Source organism: Pteropus vampyrus, unplaced genomic scaffold, assembly GCF_000151845.1.
Source record: "Pteropus vampyrus isolate Shadow unplaced genomic scaffold, Pvam_2.0 Scaffold15, whole genome shotgun sequence".
Lineage (NCBI taxonomy): Eukaryota > Metazoa > Chordata > Mammalia > Chiroptera > Pteropodidae > Pteropus > Pteropus vampyrus.
The window spans coordinates 7,364,307-7,382,186 of record NW_011888796.1 but is presented as its reverse complement, the minus strand read 5'-3'; the positions used below and the strand labels follow the sequence as shown (position 1 = coordinate 7,382,186).

The 17,880-nt window shown below is 37.4% G+C and overlaps 1 protein-coding gene across 5 annotated transcripts; it reads right to left on the bottom strand.

Moving 5' to 3' along the window:
• Positions 1-68: 68 nt before the first annotated feature.
• DHRS7 (dehydrogenase/reductase 7) lies at positions 69-16,280 on the bottom strand. Of its 5 annotated transcripts, none has more exons than XM_023527174.1 (8): positions 15,981-16,277; positions 9,573-9,725; positions 7,819-7,925; positions 7,110-7,349; positions 4,532-4,654; positions 3,111-3,323; positions 971-1,030; positions 69-528 (listed from the first exon to the last, which is right to left on the bottom strand). In XM_023527174.1, the coding sequence occupies exons 1-8, from the start codon at positions 16,102-16,104 to the stop codon at positions 487-489; spliced, it is 1,062 nt and encodes a 353-aa protein (XP_023382942.1). In that variant the 5' UTR covers positions 16,105-16,277; the 3' UTR covers positions 69-486. The 5 variants fall into 5 exon arrangements, with proteins under 5 accessions (XP_023382942.1, XP_023382952.1, XP_023382949.1 ...); XM_023527184.1 differs by having other exon boundaries at positions 9,573-9,720; positions 15,981-16,106; XM_023527181.1 differs by lacking the exon at positions 15,981-16,277 and adding an exon at positions 15,479-15,957.
• Between the last annotated feature and the right edge of the window lie 1,600 nt (positions 16,281-17,880).

The following is a 17,880-nucleotide window of genomic DNA, read 5'->3' as shown; positions in this document are numbered from 1 at the left end:
AGCTGCTTATGAACTTTTTACAGTTACTTATAAGGAGGATGTACAATGAATATCACTTGAGACATGAATTTCTTCCACCTCTTATTTTATTTACAATTAAATCCATAGTAGCTTACTAGGTTAGTAGTACGCAATAACATTCTCTTTAGAAATGATGGACATTATTTGAAATGTAGTGATCAGATTTTTATTTTTCCATTTATTCAGTATGTGGAACAGTTCATTCAGTACAGCAATGTTAAAGTATAACTTTTTGGACTAAAAGCTAGAGTATGTTAAAATGTTCTTTTATCCAAGAATGAAGTATGTATTACTTACTATATCTATTACAAGATTCATCACAATCTTTATTTGTTATTTATTACATGTTGAAAGTTGTATTATTAAGAAATAAAATCACAAGTTAGTCTTAAGTGCATAAGAAGATGGCTATTTTTCATGTTTTCTATTTCTCTTTCCAGTGGCTTAAAAAATGTAAGTACTTCTTCAATCACGTTTTTTCTTCCAGATTCTAAAATCATCTGTATACTGTAAAAGTGACAGTAACACGAATCAGTCCCTCCTTGTATTTACCCCAATTTCTGACGATTCTGTTTTGAGGAGCTATATCATTATGATTCACTGTTGAGAATCCTTATAAAACTGTGGCAAATGCTTAAATTAGAATAAAAATCATAGCTAAAATTCTAGATCTACACAAAAATATCTAATGAGCTTAGCATTATTATCTCCACTATCATTGGTAAGAATCTACTCATATCATTTTGGAAATGCTGAAATCTCTATTATTAATGTTTTAGAACAGTATATCATACTGACACTGACTTGCCTTAATAATTACAAAGAATCGGAGTATTTAAATAGAAATATTTGATAGATAACTCGAAAATGATATGCAAACTTTTAGTATATTGCTTAACATGTAAATCAGCAAGGCAACTCAATACCCCTAAGATTCAGTATTACTTACCAGAATTTGCACTAAGACAAAAATTATAACAAAACTCAATGCAGCTATTGTTCTCGATCCCTAAAAATAATAAAGATTTATCAAAACAAAGTTCCAGACATACAGTCCCTAACTTGAAAGACAGAAACATTCAAGTATTATCACTAAGTATATTTAGTTTAGGATAAATTACATTGGCATTCTCTTAACTTAGATACTTATAAACAAATTGCAATACGAAGATGAATATACACAACAGAAAATAATGGGGAGGAAAGCAAAGAGGATAGAAATGAGTAAAAAATGTGAAACAATTTTCAAAACTATGGTTTTTGTGTAAAGAATGAGATATTATCTCAGAAATGGTACTGCCAAATGAAAGGATGCCCATTTTATCATAAAAAATTGATAAAGCAGTAAGGCCTCATAATAAGCAATATTTTTTAAATGGTGGTAGGAAGAGAAAGGCCATAGTTTTTGGCAAATGTTAGATGTAATCAAATGCTAGATTACTGAGTAATGTTTCTATTTTACAGTTACATATTCTGTAAACAAAGCAAAATAACCTTCTTACGGACATTCCTGAAAGAACAACTGCTACAGTGGTACTGAAACTCTAGGCCCTGGTCCTTCTTTCACCTCCGAAACAATTATTTCTATAATGTATTGTCTCTCTGCCCTATTATTTAACTCTTTAATCTTTACTATCTATTAGCTAGATATCCTGCTACCATCAAAACAAAAGCATTAACAGCTAATCCTTTATAAGCATTATACCCGAAGGTATATTTAAGAGTTTTCCACATACTAACTCATTCTATCCCCACAACAATTCTATGACTAGGTGCTATTGTCATCATTAATCTTCATTTTGTAGATGAGGATATTGACTTACAGAGAAGTAACTGAGGTCATGGGAGGAGAATAGGGTAGAGCTGGAATTTCAACCCAGGTAGCCTGGCACCAGATACTATATCACCTCCCTAGAAGGTGGCCTTTCCCTCTTAACTCTTATCCATCACTGAGCACAATACCACTATTAAAACTCAGATGTAATCTTTGATGAAGCTGTACCTTTAGAACCATGCCACACTATCAAGCCCCAACATTACCAAAACACTTATAAGTGATTCGGCCCAAAGCAAACTGGTCCACAGTACAGGTTAGTAGAAAATGTGTAGCCCCACACCTTCGTGATTTTTCAAGCTCTGGACAGGTTAGTGCATCACAGAAGTTTTAATAACCTTTAAGTTTCTTTAAGCATTTTGGTTTTTGCTTTTGTCAGTAATTCATTTTTACTGTTCTGCAAAAAGATGGAGCAAATCAAAATGTCTAACAATTCCTGGATTGCTTAAATAGTGCTAGGTTAGATAATGATACGTATGGTATGATCCCATTTTATAATTCTCTTTAGATATCAATCCCTACTAACTTTTTTCTAAAAGCAGGTAGTAATCACTGAAAGAAATACTTCGATAAAACCATCCACAGAAATAACCTTTGCGTAATCATATATATAATATTTGGCTTAACTCATTACATTTCCTGTGCTGTTGACATATTAAATTCTTTCAGTGGTGACACTCTTCTCAGAAATAGTTCATAATATTCCTCGCTTCTCTTTAATAATGAATGCTGAAAGAATGAGTGACCAGCATATTTTCTTAGACATGGACATAGGCACATCTCAGATGTGCCAAGTACTTCCAGAACAAGTCAAAGTAACCAGTACTATGCAGTGAAAGTGCATCTATTTTAAAAGCTCAGTAAATATTTTAACAGGTAAACACGGGGCTGAGGTTCACATCATTCTGGGGAGAAATGAGAGAGAAAGCCAGTTATCAAACTAAGGAGGTTACTACACCAGAGCTGACACTTGTAAGATGAGTAGGAGTCTGTGAGGAGAAAGAACATCTGGCACATATACTGGTCAAACAGTAGAAGAAAAAATGGCAATTGATTTGACTTTACCTTGTAGAAAACTTTCTCCAAGACCAGTAGTAAACCAACAGACATGCATGGAGGATAGAATCCTTTTTATATTTTGTATTTATATCATGAAGTTGGTGGAGGGTTAGTAAGGAAAGTTTTTAAGCACTAGAAAATTTCATACTTTCTTACAAGATCAGTATGTATTAAGAAATATATAAATTGTTCTTACCACACTATTATTAAAGTTCTCAATCCTCTTCCTTACTTTATTTATTACCCACGAGGACCAGGTTGGCATATATTGGCACAAATACAACATTAACAAAAAAGGCTGCTCCGCAATCCAAACCTCTTTCAAATCATTGGCCATGCTGATTAGTATCAGCCACACACAACGACTGGTCACCATCTGGCGATACTGGTCTCCATTATGACCTAAAATCTAAGAAATTTTTGACAATTAAGAGAATGCTGAGTATTTGTATAAGGTATTTCACAGAATTTTTAAGCTAGAAAGGACCCAGCAGTTATTTAGCTGAGTGAGTCCTTTAATGTGACTTCATGCCCCTTAGGAATCTCCAATAGATACTAATGGATGTCTGTCAGCTCTTTGTCATTTCAAAAAGCCTAACAAGAATCATGCACTTACCAGATAAGATTATGCACCCTAATTAAAAGATGAAGTTTCTTTGCTTTTAATTAGAATTGTATCATCTTAATGTACTTAACAAGTATATATCCCTTTAGTAATAAAAATTTTTTAACAAATTATTAACATATATATTTAACAAATGAAATTCTATAAAGCATAGAGTTCATGGGAGTCAAATGGAGATAAAAGATAAAAGTGATTTTTTGGTAGTAAAGAAACCTGGTACTGCTAACCTGGTTAACCTGCTACCATTCATAAATAAACTGAGGCCCAGAAAGATAGTAACTCATCTGTGTTTACACAGATCATTGTAATAACCAGGTCTACATCCCAAGCACCTTGATTCCTATAATCGGGTGCTTATCCTATTGTACCTTAAAGCCTCCACAGACAATGCGAAAATATAAATTATATCTGTGGCCATTTATATAGAAGCAGTAATACTTACATTTGTCTCAGTATAAATCTTCATGGAGAAGAAGGAAAATTTCATGGTCTTTAGAGGGATTTTGTATTATTAAGTGAGACTGGATTCTTCACAAGACATTTGCTATTCATTTGATAAATTATTACTTGTAATCTGAGCTGAGGGAATCACAGACCTGGGTGAGGCTAACCTAAAATCATCACAATTCAACAAGGCTTCTTCTAAGCTCTTTCACCGTAATTCCTCTTTAAAAGCCCAGTAAGATTTAATATACTAAAATTCAGCTACACAGAGAACTTTTCAGTATTGCTATAATTTGTGAATTGATAGGTTTTTAGATCACATCATACTGGATTACTTATAAGCAGGATCTTAGCAATTTCTTTAGCCTTGATTAAAACTGTCTGCCAAAGCACTATCAGTTAACCTTAACAATTTTCCAAATGTCATCAATTAAGTTTTGTAAATAAGTTTTAAGCAGTTCTAACATGAAAACCATAAGGCATAGTGATATAACACCAATATGTAACTACTAAACCACTCAATTTATACCCCAACTAAAAATTTTTACCGTTGTGACATCTTTAGTTAAGGAATTCTTCATAATATTTGATTGCACAGGTCCTGGGCAAATGTTAGAAACTACTATACCTGGGTATGTGGCAAGTTCAATTCTGAGGGAATTTAAAAAACCCTAGTAAGCAAAAAAAAAAAAAGAAAAGAAGAAAGGAAATTTTTTTAAAATACAGATAAGTATATTAGCATGAAATTACTTCAACATTTGATGAAGGACAATAGCACATTATAGAAGTATGTTCTGAAATACCTGAGTAAAGGACAGGAAATGTAATCGTGCAGGCTTATTAGGCATTTTTAACTGTAAGACTAGAGGCAATCTAGAACTGGCATTCATAGCTCTTTCCGGGTATGAATGATTCACCTCTTTGGTAGTGGTGGCTCATGCCATCAGTGATTTTTATGGTAAGTGCTAGATAGGTGAAAAACTACCCCCTGGAGATTCTGATACACCCTCCTTACACTAATCTAATCCCCATCTCCCCACTCTAAAAGGAGTACATGTTCTCCACTGAGCATCACTCAGGTTTGGTTTCCTTCTATCCCTCCAAGTGGTCTAAAGTACTGATATTGGGGCAAGAGAGAGTGAGAGGGGATTAGTACTCAACAGAAACTCTCACTGAGGAAGAATTCAACTTTTTCTATTTTATTAAAATTTTAACAATTAGTTTCAGCCAACATCCATCTTTTCTGGGTAGTAAGACTCCCTAGACTTAAAGATACTGGCCATTTCTAAACCAAATACAGAGTAAACATCTACTTCCCCTCTTCTCTTGTCCTAAATTAGGAAATGTTCCAAGACTATACTGGTATAAGCTAACTACTGAAAAGCCTAAACAGCTAATAGGGTACATTCATTTATGAACCAACAAAATTAAATAATTACCAGCCCTTAATGCTGATCCCTAACAAAAACAGCCTATGATGGTTCATGCTGTCAGACTAATACAGTGCCTGACTCAGGTGGATAGGGGAAAAAAAGCTCCCTAAATGAATGAACTCCCATAGCCTTAACCTTCTGCTTCCCCCTTTAGCAAGAGAGAGGACACTGTCAGAGCCAATCCATCACACAGTAAAACCTCTCCTTGTTTGAAATCACATTTAGTATAGCATGTGAACTTTTCAGAGACAAACAAGCTCACTCTATAGCTTGATGGGATTCAGAGAAGGAAATGTGTTCTTCCAAGAGCCTTCTGGTGCCAGTGTTCAGCTACTAGTATAACTAACTATTCTCAACCTGCCGCATTGTATCAGAGGATCAAATCCAGTAACAGTGTCTTGAAGAGCAGGCCATATTGTTTGACTGAAAGCATCTCGCATGTCTTATGAGATACTTGGTGCCAAACAGGTGGGGCAGCCACCTTCCCTTATCTAACAGCCTGAGACTTGCCCAACTGCTCTGCAGGAAGTGACTGATACCCTATTACAAAATGAAAGGAAATCATCAATGTAACATTCCATTTCATCACTCTCATCAAATATCTGCTTCTTACATCAGAAAGAAGAACCAAAGCTTCGAATTTTATAAAACTAATGATCATTCGGCTATTGCATCTCATCATTCCAACACTGAAACATTCTATATTAACTGACTTTCAGCAGCATTAATTACAAATTATGTATCTCCTTTAATCATTTGCCTACTCTTAACCTTATGATTTAATTTGTTCCATGTTATAGTTTAATAATATTTCTTCATATCTACTCTTAGCCAACATTAAAAATGCACTTGTTTCTAATATTCACATCTCATAAGTTAAGCAACTCAAATCAAGCTTTTCTCCTAGCCTCTGCCTTGACTAGATTTTCTTCTTCCAATAAATCCAAGGTAAATAGAGTCAAAGCTAGCCCCAGTAAGAATATGAAGCCCAGGGCTAATCATCCAGTGGGCAGTTTCTATTTCTGACCTGCTTTTATGTTTAGACTAGGTAAAATAAACCCCACCTACAAAGGGGGAAAGAACAAGAAGTCACAGAAATGGGGAGAAAACTACACCCTAAAGTGTGTGTAGAAGAAATGAGAAGTAGACCCCAAATTTGCCATGAAGACATGGTAGAACTGAGAAGGCGAAGGGTGATATGTTGACTAGACCAGTGGCCTAACCTTTTGGACACCAGGGACCAGTGCTCCTATGAGAATCTAATGCCTGATGACCTGAGTTGGAGCTGAAGCAGTGATGCTAGTACTTGGGAGTGGCTGCAAATACAGATAAAGCTTTGCTCACTCTCCCACTGCTCACCTCCTGCTGTGTAGCCCAGTTCCTAACAGGCCACAGACAAGTACTAGTCCATGGCCCAGGGGTTGGAGACCCCTGGACTCGACTATATTTCTTGAGAGCAAGGACCATATCTTATCATCTTTTGTAGTGCATGGTACAGTGTAGGTGCTCAATACATGTTTGTTGAATTAGGAAGAGGTATGTGAGGCTGAAGTCTTTGAGCATCTTCTGGAATGTCTTCTACCAAAGATCTCCTTGGGTCTCTGACCAGTTCCAATGACCTCCTGCAGTAATGACCATATCCCCCATAAACACTTAAGTCAGTTCTATCAAAGTTGAGTTTGAGCAGCCTTACCCGAAGAGCATGTTTGCTGGCACAATATGCACTAGAAACGGGCATAGAGACGTGTCCCAGGATGCTAGTCACAGTAATAATCTTTCCTTGCTTCCTCTTGACCATGTGAGGCAGAACACACTTTGTCAAGGATATCGTCCCTAAGTAGTTAAGCTCTATTAGCTCTCTGTAGATATCCATGCTGGTTTCCAAACACCAAGAACAATGGCTTCTTCCACTATTGTTGACCAGAATGTCGATCTAGTAAAAAAATATTAGAAAAGGAGCATTTTGGGGTGACCCGTAAATGGACTGAGGGAATACCTAGGGATGGTTGCTTATATTGTTAACTTGAAGAACCACTAGAACAGAATGGCGTATTTCCAGAAGTCAGCAATTAAAAGATAAAATAAAAATCAATTTGCCTATAGACTTAAATTCCTATTTTAAGTGACTTTTTATGGAAAGTAATATATCATAAAAATAAAAGGCACAGTGAATTTTTAGCTCCTTTTGTCCTACATGCAGGAGTTAGTACTTGATAAGGTATGAAAAGTACTAATTACACAAAGCCAAAAACTCAGATTTGGAGGCCCAACTTATGGGCCTTGATCCCTTGATCTCACTGCCTGGATCCATTTGCCTAAAGCCCTTTGAATGATAGCACTACAGACGGGACTCTCTTTTGCAGCTACTTAAAAGCAAGACATCAATTCAAAATGCTACTTACTTTACCAAACTCCTTAACAACTGCTTTGGTAGCAGCTTCATGGGAACTCATGTCCTTCAGGTCAAGAGGCAAAACAAGTATATCTTTTCCTTTTAAATTGCCATTCTCTAAATAAAGACATTTAAAAATTATTGTGGAAATCATTGCTGCTCGCATTAACACCCACCCTACAACCAGACTTGGCAACAAACTCATTTCTACAGGGTGGCCCTGTAGAAGAATTTCTTTCAGTGACCAAGAAGAGGGCTGATGGTAATATGGCAAGATCCTATTGGACAAAATGCTGGCTGGGTACACAGGAAGTAAAATGGCTCTCTTCACTTTGTATATAAATAGTATAACATTGGAATAGATTCTAGAAGAAGTCAAGATTATAATACATGCTTAAAAAAGCAAAAAATTTAGATCATTTTCCTTAGAAGTACAAGGCACATTTGTTTTATGATAGGTTCGCAAAGTTTAGCTGCCCTTTTACACACATTAAAAAATAAAGACTACTTATGCTTAAAATCAGTAAGAAGCTCAGAGTCCTCCAGTGACTCAACACATAGAAATTTCCTTCTGGAGGATAAGGATTCCAGGAGGCAAACAAGGAAAAGGATATAATCCTGAAATTCCCAACCAAACGAGCTATACTATACTGTTCCTTTCTATTTCTGTTCCTTAAAAAAAAAAAAATGAAACTAATTTTCTTGGCCTCTAACCTTGAAATACACGTAATGCCAATAAGAAAAACAAGCAAGTAGAGAAAATACAAGAGGTATAAAGGCTTCTTGGGCAAAGGAGTAAAATTTAGAAACATTTAACTGTCTTAAAAGAAATAGAAAACTTTGCACCAGTGATCTGACAGATAAAAGGAAAACAGCCTCATTCCATCTAAGAAATGCTAATATGCTTCATCTCTGCCAGTGTAGGACCTGCAAGTCTCAACAGTAGAGGAGCAACTACCACAAGCAGTGGCCCAGGGCAGAAATGCCAGAGGCTTTTGAAAGCAATATTATGAAAGAGGCATTGTGGCTCTGGTAACTAACTCTCATTTCCAAGTAGTTAGTTCCATCAGCACTCTGAAAGAAAAAATTGTAAAGAATAACAGGCAGATGACCAAAAAAATGGTCTGCTGGAAAATTCAAAATTACCTCATTTTAGATACTAAATGTCCCATGAAAAATAATAACTATTACTTGATGCTGCTTGTAAATATGAACATTACAATAAAACCCAAATAAACAAAAATTAATTGTTGCCCTATATATGAACATGAAAAATCTCAAATTGTATTTTTTAAATTTAATTCCTTTCCTGTTCTTTTATCCTTTTTAACAAAAATCTTATACCATCTCATATGACTTTAATATCTGACATTTTAGCAAAATGAGTCAGGACCCTTTCTAATTTAACTTTTCTGGTTACATACATGGATGTCATACATAAGAACCAAATTATTCTTTCTCTAAGATAAAAATATAAGGCATTTGGTTACTAAAAATCCACCGACATTTGAGAGAATTGGTGGTCACTCCCTAATGCCAAGAATCAGTGCAGAAAAAAAAAAAAAGTAGAAAGGTAGCAGAAAGAGAGAAGAAAAAGGCAGGAGCGGCTAATTAAGAGAATGACAAAAGTACTTGGAGCATTTGGAACCAGATGATACCGCTCAGGAAAACCCCACTTGTACCTCTGAAATTCCCACAGCTGAATTTGAGTTTGGATTCCGATTTACTTCTAGGAAGCATTGCTGTTGTTTTAGATTTACTTACCAAGGCATTTTCTTTTCACCCTTTCCAGCTCATGTACTCTTCTCGCTGACAGCACAAGAGAAACATCTAGTTTAGACAGCTGGTAAGCCAGCTCCTCACCAATCCCACTTGATGCGCCAGTCACCCAGATCACCTTGTTGGTCAGCTCCTGTTCTATTGAGAAAAGAGTGAGGATTGAGGAGAGAAAACAAACTATGAATTACACCCATAATCAAAGGTCAGCAAGAAAAAAAAAAGTGTTTTAAACAATACCTCTAAATATGAAGATAGAATGTGTAGAGCTTAAAATTTTTAATATCCTATGTTATTGGCCTTGATTGTGGTGATTTCACAGGTGTATACTTACCCACAAACTCATCAACTTGTATGCATTAACTACAGTTTTTTATGTGATAATCATATCTCAATAAAGCAATTTTTTAAAGTTTTTTAAATTAAATATCCTAAGAAAACAACTCCTACCCAATAAAAAAAGAAAGCATGAATACAAATCATACTAGTAACAGTTATCACGCTATTTTGTGTATTCCAGACTCTTGGATGATTTTTCCAGACTTTACTTCAAGGTAAGCCTTATAACTCCACCGTCTCACTTCAAAGCTCTACTTACCTCTGTATTTGATCGAGAAAAATAAGGCTAAGTAAATAGAAAGTCTGCGTAGACCTTCCTTTCTCACTTTCCTTTTCCATAAAATGAGGGACTCATAAGATGATCACTTAAGTTCCCGTCCAGTTTTCAATTCTATTATTCTAATTTCCTACAATGGAGGTATTGATGATGAATCTGAATATGCTAATTTCTACTCTATGGTATGGTGGAACCATCCTGGAGATTTAAAGTCATGTTTTCCCCATATGTCAATCATATCCAGTGCCTATCAAGTAAAGGTCATTTTGTAAAAGTATTTTCCAAATGCCTGTGCTTTCACCTTAGAAGAACCCAGTAATTCACCCAAAATAAAACGCATATGACAGTGAGATAAAATGCTGTACTCTGCTTGCCCAATTATGTTTTTAAATACTGTAAAAACATTATAGTAATAAAGCCATGACAAGAGTTTATTTGCCTTTGGTCCAATGAAAAACTCATTAGCACTACAGGAGATAACAGCCACTCTCTCTGAATTCATAGAGCCACTGTGGTGCAATGTTCTTGTGTGCTGTATTTATTAAAAAATATGTTATCAAAAATAACACATAAGGTATCACTTAACACACACACTTCTGGTTTTCGATCAGAAAAATTAAAAATCAGGACACTAGTTTACTGCTTTAGTCAAGCAATTCTAAGACCTCTATCGGGTTGACAGTACAAGCTCTAGAGACTGCCAGGGTTCAAACTCCAGCTCCATCACACACAGCAGTGAAATGCTCCTGTGTGAGAATTTGGTGCCTTAATTTTCCACAACTGGAAAATGGGATTAATTATAAAACCTTCTCCGTAGAACTGTTGAGAAAATGAGTTAAAACATGTAAAGTTCTCAGAGCAGTGTCTGACACATATTCAGTGCTTAATAAAATGTCAACTCTAACAGCTGCTAAACTGTTTAACAAATGGACTTTTCAGCAGCAAAACATAGAATAACTCAATAACTTGTCTGTTCCAATATCTCTAGCCAGGGGCCATGGGGTCACTAACTATAATGGCTTAACATTTTTTCATGACTTCCTATGTGTTTACACATATTACTTTATTAAAACTCTCACAAAAACCTTGTGAAATAAAAATTATCTCATTTTATAAAAAAAAAAGGAAAGTTAGCTTTACATACATTAATTGTTAGCTTTACATACATTAATTTATCCCACTAGACTGTAAACTCCCTTAAGGCTGGGACTCTGGTGTCCTCAGTGCCTACCACACTGGAACATAGACAGGACTTCATAAACAACTGTTGAATTAACAACCAAGAACACTAGCAGAGCTGGGATATGAGTCCAGGTATATCTAGCTCCAAAGCCCATACTCTGACCACTGGCCTGTGGTGCCCATATTTTAATATGATCAATATTTTTAGACCCAAATGTTCCTTAGCCATTCAGGAAAATGGAATTTGTCCCCAGAAAAGAGGTTTCATATAAATATCTGAACTAAAGATAGAAACATCCCAAATATTACGTCTAGGACACAATGCTTTCCTATCATATGATATGGTATCATCATGGAAAGGCACAATTGAGCCACATTCCTGAAGGACTTCCTCAGGAATAGCAGAATGTATATTCAGATAGTCATTTATTCATTCATCAACTATTCATTGCTCCAAAGTTCTGCAATACTCAGACTCTAAGGTAAATATAGTTTGTTTGGAACTATTTACTAACTAGCATAGAACTAACATTTCATTTTTACCCAGATATGCAAATATTATTTAAATCCAATGATGAAAATCCCTAGGCTCATGTTCACCTTAGTACACCTGTAGTTCTGGCATCTTTCTTCCCACCCTGAAGAAAAAAACTTTTTTATTTAGCACCAACTTTTGTTTACCAATTCCACAGAATCTGACACACACCCAATGGCCTTTGCTTAAGAGACTCTGAAAACAGATTCTCAGAGTTGGAAAGAAACATAGTTCAACCCCCAACCCAGTTTGAGAATTCTCTCCTCAGGCTGTTGACTAGTCTCTTCTTAATTCCCTCACAGACTGAGGAAGCTAGTTACTTCTGCGACACTCACTCCTTTTTTGGACCCATCTAAGCATTCAAGGGGTTCAAGTATTCTTTCTTATAGTGATGTAAGACACCTTTAACTTCTACTGACTAGCCGCAGTTCTGCTTTGTGGCTTCGGAAAGAATAAATTGAGCCTGTCTTGCACATGACAATCCCTTATGTCTTTGGAGAGAGCTGTTATGTCCTCCCTAAGTCCTCTTCTCTCTTGCTTCTTTAAATAAACACCTCCACTTTCTGCTACCTTCACTCAGATTGAGGTAAGAGTTACACTAGGGGCCCTCCCAGGACAGCCAAAATGAAAAATAGCCTAGACTTAACCGTGGGACCTGACACAACAGCAAGGCAACGACAGGGAAATTCCTCAACATAGGCATGTGCAGGACAGCTAGTGTGACCTAGAATTCACCTCTGCTTCATTATACGAACATCATCATAACTTTACATTGCTGTTTTAACCCCTTATGGGCAAAACAAGTGCATAATGCACTTTTCTGAGTATACAGATGCTCAGAAAAGTTATACAAAACACCTATCTGTCAAGGCTTGTAGAGGAAGGGCAAACCAAAGCCTTGCAGGCAAAATAAAAGATCCCAAAGCACTTGGCAGCCTGCTCTCTCTTCTGAAAATGTACTTCAACGTTGACCACTTTTGGCAGCCTACTCTCCCAGATAAGAAGTGTATTTCATTTTCAGTAAAGCTAGCTTGCATCAGGTTTCCTCACACTTCTACACACAACCCTCTGCACAAACTCTAGTTCGCCAATGTCTCTATCGAAGAGAGCTAACCAGAGCAGGACACAGGATTCTCATGGGGTCTGGACAATTCAGAGCAGGGTCAGCTGACTAAATTCCTCCTCTTGTCCCCCAGAAGACAGGCTCTGTGAGGACCTAGACAGTGGCTGGATCAGTCACTGCTATGTCCCCAGTGCAGAGCACAGAAGGTAACACATACAAGCAGGTGACCGAAGACATCTGTTGTTGTTTGCAGTTTGCTGCTTCAGATACTAAACATCTCCTAGGCTTGCCTAATTTTTTCTGGCAGTCACTTCACAGTTGACTCCTATTGAGGTTCCTGTCAACTAAAACCTGCGTTTTCCTCACATAAACTGCTGTTGAGACTTCCTACCCTGGACTTGTGCCAAGACCTTTTGTCTAGATCAAAGTGCATTATCTAAAATTAGTCAACCTTAAATGTTATCATGTGAGATATATGTTTGGAAATGCAGAGAATTTCTCTAGAAGGATACATAAAAAGTGGGAAATGGTGGTTACCTCCAGAGAGGCGTACTGTGGCTGCGTGACAGAGGTGGGAAAGAACTTGAGTTTTCACTGTATGTCCTTTTGTATTTTTAATTTTCTATTATGTGAGTATATTGTCTATTTTTAAAAGTAACAAAAAGTAACAAACCTATTGAGAAGATAAGGAGGATAAATTATTTTTCACCTTGATAGAGTTTGCCCATCTTTCTAGTCTGAGCTGCTTGGAGAATCTGAGTCTATCTCCATGTTCATTTAACTTTAATTCATCACCACCCCCACCCCCCAGGAGTCCTTTTAGTCATTTTATTCCCTAATAACTCTTCCATGAAATTTTAATTCCACAGATATACTGTATATCTATGTACTGTACATATATCTGTGCTTTCTACATAAGGAGTTCTATAAAGTTTACTCTTCAGTCGATGCAGGTTTAAGAATGGCTAAATTTAAAAATTAAGTTAAAAACTATTAACATTCAACTGAATTTTATGACTGTATTTGCTGAATAACTTTTAATGTAATGTATTTATTTAGATAAATGGTAATGTAATCAAAAATATGCAAATTAGCAGATTATATGACTACATAATAGTAGCAATCTGTTAAAAATCCTTCAAAAACTTTTGTTTTTCCAGTAAAATGAAAAGATTGAAAAAAATTAAATAAACTTCTTAAAATTTGTTTAGTCACCTTAACTTTTACCTTTTGCTCGATACGTGAAAATAACTTTTAATTTAGCTGCTAAATATTGTCAAAGTTTTTCCTTTTCAGCTCCTGACATAATTAATGGGTTGAATAATTTTTGTAGAATTAAATAATAAAATGTAAACTATTCTTATATAATTCTCAAAGTCCAAGTTAATACAAAAGCACTGAAGATCAAACACAAACATCCACATGGCAACCAGTAGGCACAGTGTATTCCATCTGCTGACATGGAGCTAATGATTAAGTGAAAGTCAGCCAATCATACTACTTTGCCAGAGCACTGACCTTGGGTATGTGTAGTATATTTTCTATGAACTCAATAACATCAATATTGCACATATTATATTCCCCTTGCCCCCCCCCAAAAAAAAATCCATGAGAGAAATGAAATACTGAGGAAAAAGATTTTGAGGGTAGGGTTGAGCTGTACATTTCTTTTTTGGTCCCCAAGAACCAATTTTCACCCCCATGGAAGCTATAGGGCTCCCCTTCCCTCCTGGCCCCATTTTTAAGCATACTATCACTTCCAAGCAAACCTTCTCACGTGATGAGTATTTTCATATAGGAAACTTAGTCCAAGGAAATCTCACTTCCCCCAGCCATAATGAATTCAAAACCTAGCTTTGGGAAGCTCTTTAAATTTCTCTGAAAATTAATTTTGTTACCTGGAAGATACGATTAATAAAGCCTACCTTGTAAGAGTTATTGTAAAGGATAAAGGTTCATGTTTAAAAGGTCAAGCACAATGCTTAGCACATAGAGTGTGTTCTGTAAATGAACATCTAGTATTAAGCAGGGCACAGATACAAGTAGGACAGGAGCAATGCTACTCAGTGTACCAATAGTGAACTTGCTCCAAGCAAATGCCCACCCATTTCTTTCTAGGGTTATACTTTGTGTTCCAATGAGTGAGTGGGTGGATAACTCCAGATCACTTTGAGAAAGAAAGGGTGTTTTAACTGCTCTAACTAAAAATCAGTAACCAAAAGAGAATAAAGAGCCTTTCAGATTCCTGGGCTCATTCCATGGGGATAATTAACAATCAATAGTTTCAACATGAGAAATAAATGATTACAGAAAGCAGTGCCTGTTCCTTTTGCATCCTGATTGAAAGTGTGCCCTGAAGAATAAATGTTTCCAAACTCTATTCTCAGACCCCCTGATGCCAGGGGGCACGACTCAACCTTATCTGTACATCCTTTCCACCTGATATAAAACCGTCCATCACTGAAATGTATGTACTTCTCGCTTACCCCTCTACTTACATAAGCAGCCCTCACTTTTCCAAGTTACAGCACCATTTCAAGGCTTCTTGGAGCTCTGCTCTCGGGCATAATCTCTGGCCCAAATCAAAACTCTTTTCCTAAATTTACAGAGGTTCAGGTCTTTTCGTTGACAATCTCAAATTTTGCTATTGCAAAATTCCAGGAGAGTGAGAAGTGAAGGATAAACAACTTCTGGGGGGCAGAAAAACGGAGCTCCAGTCCTCAGAAGCAGGCTCCCTTACAAATCAGGGAGACGCGCCGCTTCTGAAAGTACCATCTTCCGACACTGCATCAGAATCTCTCGGACCCCGGTAAAAATTCAGGGTCCTGGGGGCGCCCCGCCAATTCCAATGCTGTCTTACTCTGGCAACCAGCTCCCTGACCCGCAGCCCCTGAAAAAGGCTCAGCCTTGCCGCGTGGAAGCTCCACGCCACCCAGAGAGATGCAGAGGCAGCAGAGACTCGGCTGCACGGAGCCCGAGTGTGCGTCTAAAAGTCCTCACCTGGGCGTCGCCCCTGCCACTCGGCCCACAGCAGGGTTAGGTCGCCATCGGCTCGCAAGAAGTACAGCAGCTGCACCACAAATGCGAGCAGCGCCACCAGCGCCAGCAGCAATTCCCAGCTCATCGCGGCCGCGCGCGTCCAGCTCCGCCGCCAGAAAACCAACCGCGCCGCAGTGCTCAGCGATCAACGCGGCTGCATCCCACCCTGCGCGATTGCGAGCAGCGCCGCCAGGCTCCTCCCAGACCCGTACAGTAGGAGGGTAGCTTCTCCCCGGCTCCGCGTGTGGTCGTGGGAGTGTGCCAGCACATCGCGCCGAGAGCACCTGGCCCGAGAATTGCTACACAAGTCCCGCCTACAAGTGCGCCTAATAAATAGTTACAGTAGGAACAGAAGGCATGGATTACTTAATTACTAGTTGATACTCCTGTTGGTACATTAGGCACAGGATTCGTAATAGCAAGAATGATTCTTTAACAGTTGTTATGAGGGCAAATAGTTTTCGAAGCTCTGATTGTGTCAGCAGGAAGAGCACAAATACTTCAACCTATGGACGAGGCCTCCTCCTCATCTTTCTTTTTTAGCAAGGTGAATTTAACAAACCATCAAATTGTTTTTTCACCTCACCCAACCGAATTAACCCAGTCTCTGAGTTGAAGTGGCCCCCTGTCAACTTAAATTGGGAAATCACATTGCAAATGACCCTTGCCCTGTTTCTCAAAGAGAAAGTGCAGCTTTGGCCAAGCCCGCCCCAGACCAGTGGCGCTAGGAGCATGGATTGGGGACCTGAGGCAATCCAACTGAAGTCTGTAGCTGAACTTTCCTCAGAGACTCTGAGTATATTATTTCCTTATCTGTACCCACAAAGGATATATAGGAAGATATAAATGAGAAAACGCCTGTGTTGAGAACAGTGGCCTTGTACACAGTAATTATATTCATCCTTTTGTAATTATTACTATTAATTATCATTATTAATTATTTATTATTTCCATTATTATCATTTCTTAAATCCAACCTGAAAGGCAGGGACTTTGTTTATAAACTGCTATATTTTGCACTTAAACACTTCCTCTTGCACATGAAAACAATAAGAATGTTCAAATTGGGATGACTCAAAAGTTGTTGTGATATGGGTTTATAGCTCATAGGAAGCTGTGAGCTAGCTAAACTTTTATCTTGACTGTTTACCTCAATTACAACTTGCAATAATATTGCTCTAGAGTTGCCTTCATGGATTGTCACTTTTGTAACAGGCGTTTTATTTTCTTTAGGATAAATGACTTCTAAAATAAAGTGATTAAAAATATCACACTGAATCTCACTGCAGTGAACAAACTCTGTTCAAGAGTTCCCTCTGAGCCTGTTTTCCCTTCTGTAAAATATAAGGGTTGAGTCAGATTTAGAGTCCCAAGCCAGACCATACAATGGATAGGTAAACCGGAGTCTCCATCACAAACTCCATCTTCGGAGAGAGTGGAAGAGGAACAAAGCTGCGAATGGCAATTACGGCAGTGGGAGACGGGATGGCAGGCCCGGGACTGGGGAAAACTCACCTAAAGAATATGATCTCTGACCTTTACAGTCCTGGAGATTAAAAAGTCTATGTGAGCACTAAACATCTAAGTCTCAAAAATATGTTTGTCTTTTAATCTGATCATTTAGTTTAGTATGAATTCTCATTCATTCCAGTGTATGTACTTGTTGTAAACATATACATAAGTTTTTACAAAAACTTATTAATTCGAAAGCTGTGATGATTAATTTTATCTGTTGACTTGGCTAGGCCACGGTACCCAGATTTTGGTCAAACACCAGTCTAGATGTTGCTATGAAGATATTTTTTAAGATGTGATTAATATTTAAATCAGTAGACTTTGAGTAAAGCAGATTAGCCTCCAT

What these genes read in the sequence shown, in the direction of transcription:
- DHRS7 (XM_023527174.1), bottom strand. Translation starts at nt 16,104, where the DNA reads ATGAGCTGGGAATTGCTGCTGGCGCTGGTGGCGCTGCTCGCATTTGTG. An exon ending in CCAGCAAACATGCTCTTCGG is followed by an intron (nt 4,655 to 7,109) that starts GTAAGGCTGCTC and finishes TTTGCTTACTAG; the next exon opens with GGTTTTTTAAATTCCCTCAG. An exon ending in TTGTCTTAGTGCAAATTCTG is followed by an intron (nt 529 to 970) that starts GTAAGTAATACT and finishes TCACTTTTACAG; the next exon opens with TATACAGATGATTTTAGAAT.